The sequence below is a fragment of the Pocillopora damicornis genome, chromosome 8 (genome assembly GCF_964200805.1).
Source record: "Pocillopora damicornis chromosome 8, jaPocDami1.2, whole genome shotgun sequence".
Lineage (NCBI taxonomy): Eukaryota > Metazoa > Cnidaria > Anthozoa > Scleractinia > Pocilloporidae > Pocillopora > Pocillopora damicornis.
In genome coordinates this window covers 20,031,606-20,047,149 of record NC_142677.1, presented here as the reverse complement: position 1 = coordinate 20,047,149, position 15,544 = coordinate 20,031,606, and the positions used below count along the sequence as shown (strand labels likewise).

The 15,544-nt window shown below is 36.7% G+C and overlaps 1 protein-coding gene across 4 annotated transcripts; it reads left to right on the top strand.

Annotated features, from left to right (window-relative positions):
- The first annotated feature begins 380 nt into the window (after positions 1-380).
- LOC113683208 (dystrophin) lies at positions 381-15,371 on the top strand. 4 transcript variants are annotated; one of them, XM_089180609.1, is made up of 18 exons: positions 381-454; positions 664-839; positions 7,368-7,429; positions 7,769-7,864; positions 8,440-8,517; positions 8,760-8,852; positions 9,307-9,404; positions 9,504-9,587; positions 9,680-9,795; positions 10,370-10,461; positions 10,582-10,688; positions 11,072-11,225; positions 11,746-11,927; positions 12,135-12,279; positions 12,476-12,787; positions 13,064-13,246; positions 13,736-13,882; positions 14,305-15,371. In XM_089180609.1, exons 2-18 carry the CDS (start codon positions 725-727, stop codon positions 14,554-14,556), a joined length of 2,316 nt encoding a protein of 771 aa, XP_089036735.1. In that variant the 5' UTR covers positions 381-454; positions 664-724; the 3' UTR covers positions 14,557-15,371. The 4 variants fall into 4 exon arrangements, with proteins under 4 accessions (XP_089036735.1, XP_089036734.1, XP_027056223.2 ...); XM_089180608.1 differs by having other exon boundaries at positions 664-851; XM_027200422.2 differs by lacking the exons at positions 381-454; positions 664-839 and adding an exon at positions 2,772-2,939.
- The last annotated feature ends 173 nt before the right edge of the window (positions 15,372-15,544 follow it).

Below are 15,544 nucleotides of genomic sequence, written 5' to 3'. Positions count from 1 at the left end.
GTCAATCATAGGGGTAAAAAGGTAAAAAAAAATGATTTAATTTCCTTAGCAATAACGCTACAATATACTACAGAAAGGTTTAGGGTTCAGAGACAACTGTTATCTTAATGGTACAGAATGGCCTGATAAAAGACCTGACCCATGTGGTAAAGTAAAAGCATAGAGCCGCATTTCATAATAAGTAAGGTTTATCTCCGAAGTTTAATTTAATTTGTAAACGACAGTTGAGTTGCCTTCAGTTTCGCTTTTTGCACATCATTCATGATGACTGAGTTGATATTTACTTAATTAAGAGATCTAAAATTAATACCATCCATTGTCATTTTTCAAGAATGTAATCTTTTAAAAGCAATTAATGCATAATACTGCTAGTAGGCTGTTATGGCAGACTTGCAGCTGGCAGACCCGTTCCTCCTGGAAGCCTCAGAAAAAAGCAATTTCTTCACTGTCTGAGGTATGTTTGATGTCTATGTGTGAATACTAAACTAGAGACTTTGCATAAGTTTACTATCCCGCTTAGCATTCCAGTAAAATAAGTGTGGAAATTACTGATAAAAATCAAGCTCTAAATTAGCATCTGAGCTAAAAAAATCATTCAAGACAAAGAACAGTTTCCAGAGAACAGGTCGGTGACAAAAAAATTGTATTGTTGTTCTTTTTAAGTCAGCTGCATTTTGCATAAACGTTTTTGAAAGTTAAAACCGGGGCTACATTCGATGTGAATATGGAAGCAAAGAAAGTCGCTGCTGTTGCCCGACCCAAGCTTAAATTGTTTCAGCGAGCTGCTAAAGATATCAAAGCTGGAGTTCGACACACGTCAGCCATTGGCCACTCACGGAGTAAGTACACAGGTATAGAATATATATAGTTTACATACTTTGAATTTGGACAGTACGTTCGCAATTAGAGGGCGTCTCTTAACTTAAACGGGTGTCAAGTTAAGGTCCTTTCCCTATAAACTCTATCTCTGGAGAGCAACATTTTTTTAACGTTACTCGCCAGTAGCCTTCAAATTTAATGATGAGATGGATGTTGCGAAGGGTACTAAGATGTATTGTGATGGTAGCCCAGACTTTAGTGTCATGCAGTGGTTGTTGATTTTAAATTCTTTAAGATTGTTATTTTTCTGGGCTAACAAAATTCATCAGAATAGAACTCGTTTCATATTCTTTTTCATTAGTAAATATATTACAAAAAAAGAAAAAAATACATATTTGCTTCTAGTGCACAGTAAGCTCTGCTACAGTTTATACTACGTCAATGCATATCATTCTGTCCATGACCCGACGTTACAAAATGTTACAACTCGTCTTCAATTTTTTCCGAGTTTCGGCCGAAAATGCTGATCGCATACGGGTAAACTGTTCGGCGGGTCAAACACCTGTAACTTCTTTCAAAATAAATGCATTCAACAATTTAACAAAGGATAAGAAAACAGGCTCTGGAAGACCAACAAACAAACGAGCAGATAAACAGCAAAGATTATCAAACAAACCAACAAGGCAGGGTCAAAAGGATTTACTTTTCGCTGCTTATTTTCAAGTGGTTATATTGACAAAAAGCTGGATGTTTTGGTCTGTTTTAAAGCAAACGTTAATCAACGATATGTATACCAGCTACATTTGTATAACATATTCATGTTGGCACTCAGTCTCTCAGCTGATCTGCGTGGAACTCCTTCAGTTCATCCTCTTTGGGTGAAAATACATAGCAACTGATTTATTTCTCTATGAGATAGCATAAGGCAAGCTGATTAGTGTATTTCTGTATATTAAGTTTTTGGCAATTTTTAAAAATGTATATAGCTCTTTATCTTCATTTTTCTAACCAAACCATGAAAAAATCTGTCAATTTCACTTGGTAATTCTACGAGCACATTCAACATTTTTGGAATCGTAAAAATGTGGAATTTCCACAATATATATTCCAATGTATAAGAGTCGGTTGAATGATTTAAATTTCAGATATCACAGTTCTCAGTTAGGAACTTATTTAAGGAAATTTTCCTGTCAGTTTAGTACTTCGGTTCAACAGACTTTCATAAAAATATCTTCATTATTAAAAATAGAGGCCTTTTTTAGTTACTACCGCGGTTACAAAGCCATCAGACTTTTCTTTTGTATTGACTGATATCTCCATGTTTGCTTAGCCTGTTGAAACTTTCTGTCAAATCAGGGTCAATAGCTAACCTTATACTTCAACTTTTCGAACAAATCCACTAAACCCACTTAATATCTGTAAACTAAGCAGACGAAGATTTTTAGAAAGTTATTCTGTACATGGTATTTCGACGGCAAAATTTACCAAAATTACATCTTATTTCGTAATCACAATGAAGTGGACACTTCGATGTTCATTTAAAAGCGCAAGGTTGTTTCCAACAATATATCAACGTACTAATGTAAATGATGTTTATTTTGCCTTCTCGGTTTACAAACGTAGCTGCCGATCCCATGAAAATGTTCACTGAATATTTCCAACGATACCTTTTTGCTTTGCAGCCTCAATAAAAGTTATGCCCAGCTGCCTTTTTAACTAAAAATTGTAATGAGCTTTTCAAAGTTTCTTCATAAGATTTCGATTCTGAAGAAGTCGAGTGTTACTAGAGAGAAAAAAAAGCAGTCAGTTACTTTCCTTGCAGTACGCTAGCATTTCAAAGAAAATGATTGTTTTAAATCGGCGCTGTATTACGGTATCTAGAGAACCGTCTGATGGCCCAAATATGTCATTGTGCAGGGATAATCTTTCTAGAATCAAATTTTCGACATAAATTATTTTGACAGTGGACTAAGTGTTTTCTCCGGGAATCGATAAGACTTTTGCTTCAAAGATGGCGTCTGAAAACAGATCTCGCAAGTCATCTTTAAGAAAATTTCAAGCAGCAGCGACAACCGTTCAGCGGAATACACAGTACACTAGGAAATTTACTCAGTTGGTTGGTAAGTAGGTAGCGAGTTGAACAAAATGATTTCCATACTTAGAGACACTAATCAAAGCAAATATTCAATTATATCAACTGGCTACAGGTGAAACTATAACAAATATATTACTCGGGTGTTATTCGACGATTTAAGCAATTTTTTGGTTTAACATTGTGTTCACTATAATGATTTATATAACATGATGTCGAAAGCTAGCAATAATAAGGAAAAATCGTAACCTGTTTGCGTTGTGATCCAGCAAAGCACAAATAAATTTGATCCTCATGAAACACATTCAATTTACTCATGTGTGCTTCGACTGTAGAGTTGAAAAGAAGAAGGGAAAACATAATCATCTTCTTAGATATTATGAGCGTTTAAAGAAAAAATGGTCGAAAATTGAGAATTAGAGCACGAGCGAATCATTATACGTGACCGTTCATGCAAAAAAAATTGCTGATTCGTATGTTTATTATAATCATAAATCATGAATTTTGGCGGGAAACTAGCTGAGTGCATATTATATGGCCAAGTTCGGCTCAAAAATCTAGCAATAATAAAATACAAATAAAAAAGCCTTGAGACCCTTTTGGTGTATCGCCAATTCGGAAAACTGAGAAGGAATACTGGAGCCATTAGTACAATGTGCCCATGCTATGGGCAGATGAAGTGACAACACGTCAGACCTATGTAAATGTATCTCTAGTTAGGGTCTACTGCTGTCTTCCTATTTCAACTGTAAATTGTTTTAACTTCTTGAGTACAAAAGGCCAAAAATAAATGCAAATAACACATGGTTTGCAAATTTTGTCACAGCATTTCTCAGCCAAGCTCTCGTGAATAATACTAAAAGAACATCCATTTAGTAATTGCGCGTGAGTAATAGTACCGGTCTTATCACTTTTAATTTGCAGTCCTGAGAAGGCTACAGCTAATGTTGGTTTTTTTTTCTAGAGGAAATCCTCCGTATATCTTTTGCAAAATAGTCTTTGCTTCACTGAGCCTCTGTGTGGCCCTTTTTGTTCATCTGGAACGAATCATAACAAATTTGGAGAAACTTGAACTTGTGCTGAGTACAAGTCTCGTAAACACACAAAGAGCTTACCGTATAGTCTTTGGTAAAAAGGGAAAGGAAGTTTGCAAAAATCGTTTTTATGTTTCAAAATTTTCTCTGTTGAATGATCTCGTAACGGATAGCAATATTGCACAAATGTTCTCCCTAGACATTAGTGTTGTGTAGCCATCTAATACAGTTGTTGGGGTTTTTATTAGCTATTCCCTCCGACAATTAGATTTACAAGATTCCAAGGTTCTTGCTCGTCAAAAAGAAACAATCCGTTCTCGTGGACAACAACTTCTCTCCAAGACGTAAACTCAGTTCTGATATATAAAAGCTATGTGTGTGTCAATAAACACGCCTTTTGATAAGATAAGCAGTATTCGGTTTCATGCTAGGTTCTAATAAAAAATAACATTACTGTGTTTAGTTCTTAAGGTAGGCAAGTTTCAACTCCTAAGGTTCAATTCTTAAGGTTCGCAAAGTTCAGTTCTGGGATTCGTTTTCCGTTTCTTCACAACACGTCGCGTTTTTTTCTAATCACAATTAGATAATACGCTTCTAGGATGTTTATATCTGTTCTCACTACTCTTTTGTTCAAAATGTGCAATTATAGCAGAATCGGGTCCTTGCAAGTCTGAAAACGTGAGGTCATTCACCAAATAGTCAACCACTTCAATTACCTCCACGGACCGGAATCGGACCTAACCGACCACTCACGTGCTCTGTTTACCTGGCATCAATTTTTCTTTTTCAGTGATAATCTGACGTGAACGCTTAATTTCCCCAAAATATTGTCTGTTTGTTGTAAGGTGTTAATCATTATAACATGCAACATTAAAGCTGTTAGAGAACAAAGTCACTCCTAGATTTCGCGAAAACGCACAAAACGGATCTTCACGTGCAAGCATTCATATTCAAATCAGTTGACCCTTTGGGCCTGGGGGTCATCATCAAAGACAAGTCTTGAATATAAATTTGCATACCTACACTAAATTGAACAACACTATTTGAGCAGAATCTTGGAGAGCTGACCTCGCTTTTAAACATGAACGGCCAAGAAGCTGAAGTCGCTCGCCAAAACTCCATGAAAATCAAGAGAATGATTTCGGACCGCTCAGGTAAAGACAATCTTGAAGCTTTTTTCATCTGCGTCATACTATCTCTGCAGTAGCTCTCGGAAAATGTTTATAAGATTTTACCCTCTGCGATTCGTTCAATCAGCGCAATTTGTCGCCCCTGACACAATTAGCGCAACTTTTCGCTCCTTCCCTGAAGTTCCAGTGCTCTTATGGACAAGTTTGCTCATTGCTTTCAGCACTCACATTTAGAAATTCAGGGCTTGATGTTCTTAATCTGGGCAAAAAAGATCACAACTTGCAATTCTTACAAGTTGTAAACAATCAAGGACACATTACAATGCGTATCTCATCATTCTTTATTATTTCATAACTTTTAATTCACAGGCTCTTTGCCTTTACGTCAACACGTTTTAACGAGAAGGCTCCTGCTAAGTTGTTAAACTTTAAACAACATTTCACAATTAAGGACCAATAACTTTGTGGTGTTCAAGAGGGAAAAATAATAAGATCTATTTAGTACTTTGAAACTTGACACTCTTGTGTTCTTTACCATATTCAACCTTAAATTTAAATAAGTTTGCTACATCCTTTAAAACTAGTACTGAACATTTAAAGGATGTGAGCATGTTTTCAGATTTCAACCGAAATGTTTACTAGGTAGACAGTTGACTCAGGTATTCATAGAGCAGTAATTAGCACAAATTTTCGCTGTGTTTAACTGTCTACGCTGCAAGATATGCATGGAATGCTACGTATGGCTATTTCGATAAACAAATCTTATCAGGTGGTTAAATTTTACTCATAAAACGTTACCAGCTAAAGAAGAAGCGAGTAAATCAAAGCTTCACCTTTTCTTGGAACGGTATTCTTGAAGGCTGTATATGTAGATTTTAATTTGGACAAATATGGATTCACTTCATCAATACATACGAATATTAAAAATATACTAACCTGTGTAATGAAGTGAGACGACTGTTCATCTAATTACTCTTGATATTTGCATTTTTACTCAATGAAGGGTTTAAAGGAAAAGCAAATCAATCGAAAATCATTTTACAAGGCAAATAGAAAAAAAGGATTCGATACAGTCTGTTAATAAGGAGGAAAACGATCATGAAGATTTGTCAAAACTGTTAACGTAAATCCAAATTTGCTTTTAGTTGAAAAATATTTCAGTGTGTGTAGATCTAAAATCGTCGCCGACGAAAATTTTTTTTAATCAAAAACGCTAGAATACTGACGGAAACTTATCATAACATATTTGACGTAACATAATTCCAGAACTGTAAATTTTCCGTGTTTGCCCTGAATGGAATAATCACAATAATGAAAGGGGCACTAGAGACGACTTAACTCTGGTTTCTTTCCATTATTCTATCATGGCGTAAGCTGATCTACTTGAAAATAAAATAATGTTAACCTGGAGTGAAAATTAAGAGATAACATCGGTTATATTTAGAAAGTGATACTGAAAATCAAGGAAGTTCAACAACAACTCTTTAAATCTTAATAATATCATAATAACAGTATGAAGGGGCGATATGTTCTGTTAATGGAAAAATTAACTTCTAGATTTTTCTAACACTTTGCGACTTCCCATAAAGACAATTTGTTATCAATGCAATGTCTTCTAGTCTCCAATCGATATTGGACGTAATCACAATTATCTTACTAAGCAAAAGTCTTTTTTCATGTTTGTTTGCCAAAAAAAAGAACACTATAACGTTGAGCTTTTTCCTTTCTACTTTCCTATTATGACGAGGCCTTCTTTATGTAAAGTTTGGATAGCGATGGAAACACGGAGGCTGGGATATCGAGGTCTTACAAAAAATCTCACTTGACATTCGCGTGGAGAATAGAATGGTAAATTCGAGATTTTCGTAAGGGGCACGCCTACGATATAATGCGTAGGACATCCTTCTTTTTCTTAATGAAACACAGACTCAAATACGTCTTCTAACAGACAAAGAGACTGCGAACATAAAAGTTAATTTAAACAAAATTCTTTGGAAAAAAGCATATTTCAAATTAGTTCATGAGCAAATTTAAAAATTAAATGAAGCAACGCAGCTTTCTTGAATGATAAAACAAACAAACAAACAGGCGAAAGCAAACACTAAAGAGAAAAGAAAAAGCAAAGTCAAAAACCAAGCAAAAAACAAATAAACGAAACATTTCTTAAAAAAACACACACACACACACGCACACATTCACTAGCACTTTTTTAATGCGACCCAATATCGTTGGGACTATCTTAGAATCCCAAAATCCTAATATTGATATCTTAAATAACTGCTTTTACTGAAGGTGAGAGGGAAACACTTCATAGGAAAACTTTTACAAAATGGGTAAACGCAAGACTCGCTCAGGTAAGGCAAACTCTATCTCACTTTCAGAAATATATTTGCTTGTTGAAATAAATTCAATTTTCACTGAGCTAGCCTCTAGTTGTATCATTTTGTTTGAGCACATTGAGTAAAATGTCGCAAGGATGCTGTGGCAAACTTGCGTTCAAATTGTTTAAATTAACTCAAGTGTAGGAAAATGCAATGTCAAAGACGGCACTGCATGTAGCTGTGAATCTGAGTTGACGAGAAGACGGATTTTCTCAGCCAGATTCGAAGTGTAGTGGGCCACACTCTGCTCATTATTTTTCACTATATTTCATTGTATTTACTTACCATGCTCTCACCCTTATCTTCCCACAGCACGATCCTCCCATGGAAATCAAAGATGTTGTGATAGATTTTATGGACGGGAAGATGTTGCTGAACATGATGGAGGTTCTTTGTAACACAAAATTGGTAAACGGAAGTGAAAGTTGTCTGTTTTTAGGATCTAACCCGTTTAAAATCACCACTCAATTCGTCAAATAGTATAACTAAGATTTGTTATTGGCAGTTCATTTTCAGGAAATTTTATGAATTTTGAAAAATTCTGTCATCACTCTTGTTGTTCCACGCTTGATACAGTTTTCTATAGATTTTTGTAACAGTCTAGCTGACAAAGGTCAAAAGAAGGACTGAAATATATTTTACACTTCTTGATCGTGTAGTCTAATCTTCCGGGTGAGGGTAGTCCTGAGAGGGACTTTAGTCGGTAGTGGGGACGGACGTTTCGAAATTCGACAACCTAAGGGAATGTCATCGTCAGCGTCCAGTGAGAAGTTTTTGTCAGTCGATTGTTGTAAGTCCGGTTCGTGTACATTGATTGTTCAGTTTGGCCAGGATGTTATTAGCTGTGAGACTCAAGTGGTGTACTTCGATCGTGATTGGTCAGTTTTGATCCGTCGGAAATAATTTTTGACAAACCAAAACTGAGTCTTAGTGGCTACGACCTGACCTCAGTATACGCTTTTGTTTCAATGTTGCTGTTTCAGAAAAAAGAGAAAGGAAACTTGCGTGTCCATAAGTTGAACAATGTTGAACAAGCTATGAAATTGCTGGAGAAGCAGAAGGTAACGAGACCGTGCATTTCTTTTGTTTATGCTCTTGCTCCTTTTCAGTCTAGTTCTTATCTGTGAGTCATTAACGTATTTAGCTCATGATGTGCTGCAACAGCTGTGATAGGTTCGCTGGAAAGGGTAGTTGGAGCATTTCTGCCAAGCTGCGTTTTCTTCCTTTTTTTTTAATGTGACAGTCAGTTGGCCATTACATATACGCGAACTACTAACTTCACTATGATGTTATGATTCTTAAGGTTAAACTGGTTGGGATCAATGCCTTCGACATTGTGGATGGAAAACCTCGTGTAATTCTTGGTCTTATGTGGAGTGTAATTCTTAGATTCCAAGTAAGAACCTCATATGCAACTTGATATTGCCACTGAATACACTTAGTAGATAGAATGCGAGAGCAGGTCACATTTACTTTTGTTTAAGTCCGTTGTAAGAGCTAAGTACGCTTTATGCGTTATTTCTTCATCAAGATATTACGAATATTTGCATAATGAAGAAGACTGTGGGAATGACAAATATGGCTTATTTTGAATTACCGGTAGCATAGTAGTTGTGGAAATGTGGAGGTCACCTCTGGTTTAATCGATAACGATGAGGGCAATTAATTAATTGTTCCCAAGAGGATTGCTCGTTTCTAACTAAGCCTGAGGAAAGCCTGCACAATCTTATCTAAGAAAGGTAAAGTGCATGTCAGATGGATAATAATTGATTAGTTGTTGAAGGTCGGTAACACGCGTGCCTTCCTAAAAACAGAAAGAAAGTAATAAATTTTTATTTTTGACCTGGTAGGTCCAAGAGGTTATGCAGGAAACGGTAACGGAGGAGACAGCGAAATCATTCAATGTCGAAAAGAAACTTCTTGATTGGTGCAGAGAACGCTTGAAAGGGTGAGTAGGATGCAATTGAACAAGTTCCTTGTATATTCTCAGTAATCCTCGATGTTTATAAACCTTTTCTTTTTAACTAAACAATCTTTTCGAATTTAGGTATGAGGAATACGCCACTATCTCTGATTTTTCTTCAAGCTGGAGGGATGGCCTGGCATTCAACGCTCTTGTTCATTCATACGGGTACGAAAAAATTGTGATGCGACTTAATCAACACACACATAAAAAAACAATTACTTTGTATCTGGAAATAACGAAATTTACTGTTCTCTCAGACCTGGATTGTTTGACTTTAATGCCATCGCGCAGTCATCAACTCGAACCAGACTGGACAACTCCTTTAAGATGGCAGAGAAGCACTTCGGAGTTCCACGCTACTTAGACCCGACAGGTTTGTGATGTTTTCTGAAAGTTCCGCGTGGGCCTTTCTTACTAGTGTCGTCTTTTTGTGCGAAGCTTGCGATATGAAATCGGCGTGGTGATATGGATCATTTCGCGGCAAAATTTGAACGTAAGGCCTGGTCCAACCCTAGAGGGTTCGAATCTTATAAAAAGAACAAACAAACAAACAAAAAACGGTTGAAATTCTATACTTCATGTCACACTCGCGATGCAATGAACTTTATTGTAACGTAAACTGTAACATCTTATCATTGAGAAGTAGCCTTCTTGGCCAAAAAACTTGTTTTGAAGTTTTAGATTTAAAGTAAGGACATTCAAAAATATATTGTTTGGTTTACTTATTAACTGATTGAACGATATTGTTTTATCAAAAGGCTAAAAACCTTATGTGAATGATATCATTCCTTACGGTTACCTCGGAGACGATAGGTTGACTCAAAGTAGGAATACATTTAGTGAGTTAGTTGATTGAATCGATGTCATAAATTAAAAGAAATGTAATCACAAACTGTAATCTCTTACCTGTCAGCATGTTAGCCTGTAATAGTTTTAAAACTTTACAGATATTGACGTTGAAAAGCCGGACAAGAAGCTAATTATCATGTACTTAACTGAGATGTATAACTATCTTGAGGGAAACAAGGCCAAAGAAAGGGTAAGAGGAAAGAGAATTATTAGAAGATCGAATTTCTTTCTCGGGAAGGTGGTAAAACAAAGTTACACTTAAAATCTCAGGCTTAAAATGGCTGTTTGATATATTATCTTTAATTTGCAGAAAGTTTCGGTAATGATGGAGAATCCTTGCATAGTCGATAACGTGGAAGCTGTGGAGGGAGCCTTGAACGACGGCTTTGATAATTTGGACTCTAAACCAGCCTTCAGGTATGGTTACGAATACACCCTATGATGAAATTGAGGGAAGAGAAAACAATATTTGGAAACTTGCAGACTGCAGCAGGACATAAAAAGCGCAGTTGTAACATATTGGTTGATAAATCTAACTGACGAAAGGTGCCGAAGGAGTAGAAAAAACAAATACACCAGCCTCCATTTCCATGCTCTCCACTAGCAGAGGATACAGTAGGTGTATAAAGAAAGAAGCGACTTTGATAAACTTTTGCTACTAGCGAGGAGATCTTTGCCGAATAATTGCTTTCAATCTTCCTCCCACGGGAACATTCCGATATTTAAGACATTCACTTCAAAATTTAATCGCACAAAATGTTTTCTACTATAACTAATAACTAATAGTTTCGTTTTCTTAGCCAATCAGAACACGATAAAGCAGTTGCAGATCTTGGCAAGAAATTGAATGAGGTGGAAAGTGGATTGTCTGACGCAGAGCATACCAAACCAGTTTACGATGAAAATGATTCAGTTAATTTGGAGGAAGTAACTAAACAGCTGGAGGAACAAAAGGTTGAAAAATTGTTTTCCTGTAAGGCATGATTTGCTGACCATTCATCATGGCATCTCTCTCGTAAAGGTTCTTAAGATGGAGAGATGAGCTATCTATTTTTAGCAACTAATCCTAGAGTTTCATCGCATCAGTTATTGTTGTAGGGCTATCTGAGTTTGAGCAGTAACGTAATGGACGCCTTTTTGCCAAAACTGGAAATGTTGAAGGTGCTTTTCCTCAACAATAACTAAAGATAAATCCTTGTACAGATGAGGGTCTTAAAGGGGTTAACTTTAAGCTGTAGAAAGACCAAAGAATTTAGCCATTAAACATACAAAATTATCGTATTATAACCATTAGTCGTCAAAAAAGTTATCCGTGAAAATGTTTCCCTCCTTAAATGTGTCATTTAGGTCAACCGTTAGCTGTAATATGGCCAAGATTTTAACCGTTGCCGTAATGCGATCACCCCATTGAGAACCTCACAGAAGTGAAGTGTAATTTTTAACGAACTATTTTTTTTTGCTCATTCATACACAGAAATTTCGTCAAGACCTCGAGCCACTGAAGTCTCACACTTATGAAGTTTTGAATGAAGGACGGTCCATGATAGGGGAAGGATACTTTGATTTAGGTGAAAAGGAGCACTTCCAAGACCGGATGGATAATGTCGATAAAAGGTTGCAAAACCTTCTAGAGCAATCTAAGAGAGATCAGGACAAGTGAGTTGTTTAGGGATATGATTTTTAGAACATACAAATGACACTGGTTATATATGTTTTACTGTTCATTAGAATTGATCGAAGGGCTGAGTTGACAGTTATTTTCGAAAACGATTAGGCAACACCACCTTGACATAGAATACGTGAAAAATGAATCAAACAAGCTAAATTTTTAACTCAGTTGTTTGTTGGTGTTCTTTGCCATAGGCTTTCACAGCAGAGATCTGTTCTTTTGAAACAACAATTAAACAAAATGACCATATGGTTGAAAAAGGCCGAGAAAAAGATGGACACAGGAGACGACATTGGCCCTACCTACGAAACTGTTAAAGAGCAGTTGGAGGAACATCAGGTAATTGTCAAATGTCATCGTGTTTCACGGTGGTATTCATATCCTTGCGAGATAGCAAATAACACTCCTGTACTCTTCTAGGAGTGTGTAACGTGGGAAAGAGTAAGGTATCGATAGTAAAGACGAGCTCGCTGCTGGAAACACGTAATTTTGTTGATAGAAATATTTTGAGCATGTCGTTTCTTCATGACCTTAGAAATTTCAAGAGGGAGTTGGTGACATGTCTTTAGTGGCTTCAGTACTAAGGAGTGATTTAACAGACCCAGATTTGGATGACAAAACTCGAGAACAAATCAAAAATGTGAACGAAAGGTGGGCGACGGCCTGGAACTGGAGTGAGGATCGAAACCAGAAGCTAACCAAAGCAATGATCGATTGGCAGAAGTTTCGAGATGAAGAACTTATACTTCTAAACTGGCTCAGCCAGAAAGAAAAAACTCTCAAAGAAGTATCGAACACTGATGTTGCCGACGAACAACAAGTTAAGGAAAGCCTTGAACTTCTCGAGGTAAGGATGACACCTAGTTAAAAGTGTTCAATGGTAGTGCGATTTATGAACGCCCAGTTGGTTTTTGAGAGATATGATTTTCCTTCGGAGGATACTCCTTTGCCACCAATTTTTCCTAACTTGTTTTTCCTCTTCCCCAAGCAGCAAAATACTGAACGCGATTGTATCAGTCACCTGTTTACTTTGAAATAATTTTGGGAGTCAGTCCCTAGAGGTGTAAAATGCTACCCCATGAATAATGATCCAGTTTTATCAATTTTACGAATGTACCAACAGGCAACTCAAAAGGAGCTTGAGGAACAGGAGGAAAGACTGCAAAGGCTCCGTCAACTGGGGAAAGACCTCATTGAGGATTCTGGTCGCGACGAAGAAACAACCAAGGAAATTGAAGCACAGTTACAAGACTTTGACGACTGCTGGAATCATGTTGCCAAGAGAGTCATTGATGAGAAAGAAAAGGTGCGTAAAACGTATATATTTTACTTATTGCTAGTCAGTCTTCTAATACGTTAGCCACATTGTGTGGAACCTTGTTGTACCTAGTTTAACCATGATGATGTGATCGCAACAACTCTGGGATTAAATCTCTTTGCCGGAGTTCCCCGATATCTCTACTGGTATAATCACAGATTTATTCAGAGTTCAGATGAAATTTTGCAGTTCACGTATACATGAGCAAAACAGAGTTAGTTATAAGTTATTTGCACCTTCTGGAATCAACAGAAGGGCTAAGGAGATCATAGGGTAAAATTTCTATATTGTGAAGAGCACAACAACAGACGGATTAAACTAGCTATCTAAATTGGCCACGGTGAAAAAAAGGTTAATAGATGAACTCTAGTCGGGCACATGAGAAAAAATGCCCCGATTGATGGGGGTGAGTCACTATGTCCCCTCCCACCCACCCGCCGTTTACTTATTGATCTATTTATATTCTCCTCCGCCTAGTTGATAAATACTCAAAACAAAATGAAGGAGATGTATGACCTAATGGATTCTGTAAATCAGTGGGTGGATGACGGTCAAGCATTGATAAATGGATACAAAGAAGATTTGCCTTCTGACGAGCAAGAGAATCTTAAGAAAAGAGCTCAGGTACTTCACAAATTGTGTCACATTTCATGCGAGGTACTTAATAGGATAACGACTCCTCACTCCTCACTCGATTATGCTGACTTACTTCTCTGGTTTCATTTTTTTTTCACGAATACTAATTAGTCACATTCGAGATCATCGAAAATTTTTTTCCCATCAAACAAAGAGGATGTACTGAAACATTAGATCAGAGACGTGCAACGTTGTAGCTACTTGAACCAGACCGATTTATCTTTGGCAAAAAAATATCTGAAACTTCGGAAATGGAATGAAAAAATAATCTCCAGCAGTTTTTGGACCGCTCTATCCATGTTTTTTCCTTTTTGCTCTTTTCAAAGATGACTTTAAGCTTTAATTATTAATATCATCATTTTTTCTTTCACTATTATTTTTCCGATATTTACCTTTCTTCTTCGTTCTAGATTAAACTAGAGGAAAAGACAGCTATGCAAGTCAAAGTAGATCGTGTCAACCGGCTTGGAAAAGACGTATGTGAAATTCTTGACGGACCTTCACAGAAAGCCGTCAAAGGAGAACTGCAGCAATTCAATGACCGCTGGCAGGATGTGTGTGCAGCATTGGAAGGCTACAACGACAAAGGATACCCAGATGTTAATGGAAATGAGTGCTGTATTGTCAGAATCATCAAAAGAAAGTTTAAATCTCTCTCATAGAATGATAAAGAAAGCTAAAGCTAATGGGTAGCTGCAGCAATTTAATCACATTAGGTTAGATTAAGAAAATTATATGGAGCATCATCGGATAGAATGTAAACTTAAACAACCGTAATGCAATTTTTCTCAGTGTGAAACAGATGTTAGTCAATTGAAAAATGCAGAAAATATACAGTAGCAAAATTCCGACAAAAATTTAGGAAAACGAATTACGGGAAAGGGGAAACGTGTTCTCTCAGACCTTCATCACGGGATGGACGTGATGAGTCACTAGGAATGAAAAAGCTTTGTTCTAGCGCGTCTAGCCTCGTAGAGGAAAATCATTTAAATTTGTTCAAAAGTTTAAAAGGGTCAACGGGTGAAAAGGGCCTTCTTTTCCTGAATCGCATAATATAACATGGATAAACAGAACTTTGGGAAACGAAACTGTGACCCTGATTTGTTTTACCTTTCAACGACACTAAGATTCAAGTGCATGTAGGCAGCAGGGCTTCATAGTCATGTGTGAGGGAGTAAGTTGCAATGTCAGCTAATATAATCACAAGTGTCTCTGTCTCATTATACTGAAAGAGTTGTTTCAGTAAATGGATTCAAAAGATGTATACATACGCCACGCATTTGTTTGTAGGGAAATTATTAAAAATTCGTTTGTTTCTAATTAAATATGGGATAATAAGAATATACAGATGTTACGCCTTAAATGCTTATTGAAAATATCGCAGGGCCGCTGCACAGACAATTGCGTCAAAAGCATTGAGCCAATCAAACGGTTGTAACAATCCAATTTTGAGCGAATAAAAGGTTTCTTTATTGTATCATATATTCCAGTTTTTTTGGAACTCTGTATTTTAGCGTGCAAAACCTTAACCGTGAGTATGTAAAGCATGTATATTCAAGTGAGAATAAAGGGTCGATGATGGCGCAGTCAAATGAAAAGTTTGGGATATTTACATATTTCCTTCACACGATCTCATTAAGGCTACTTAGA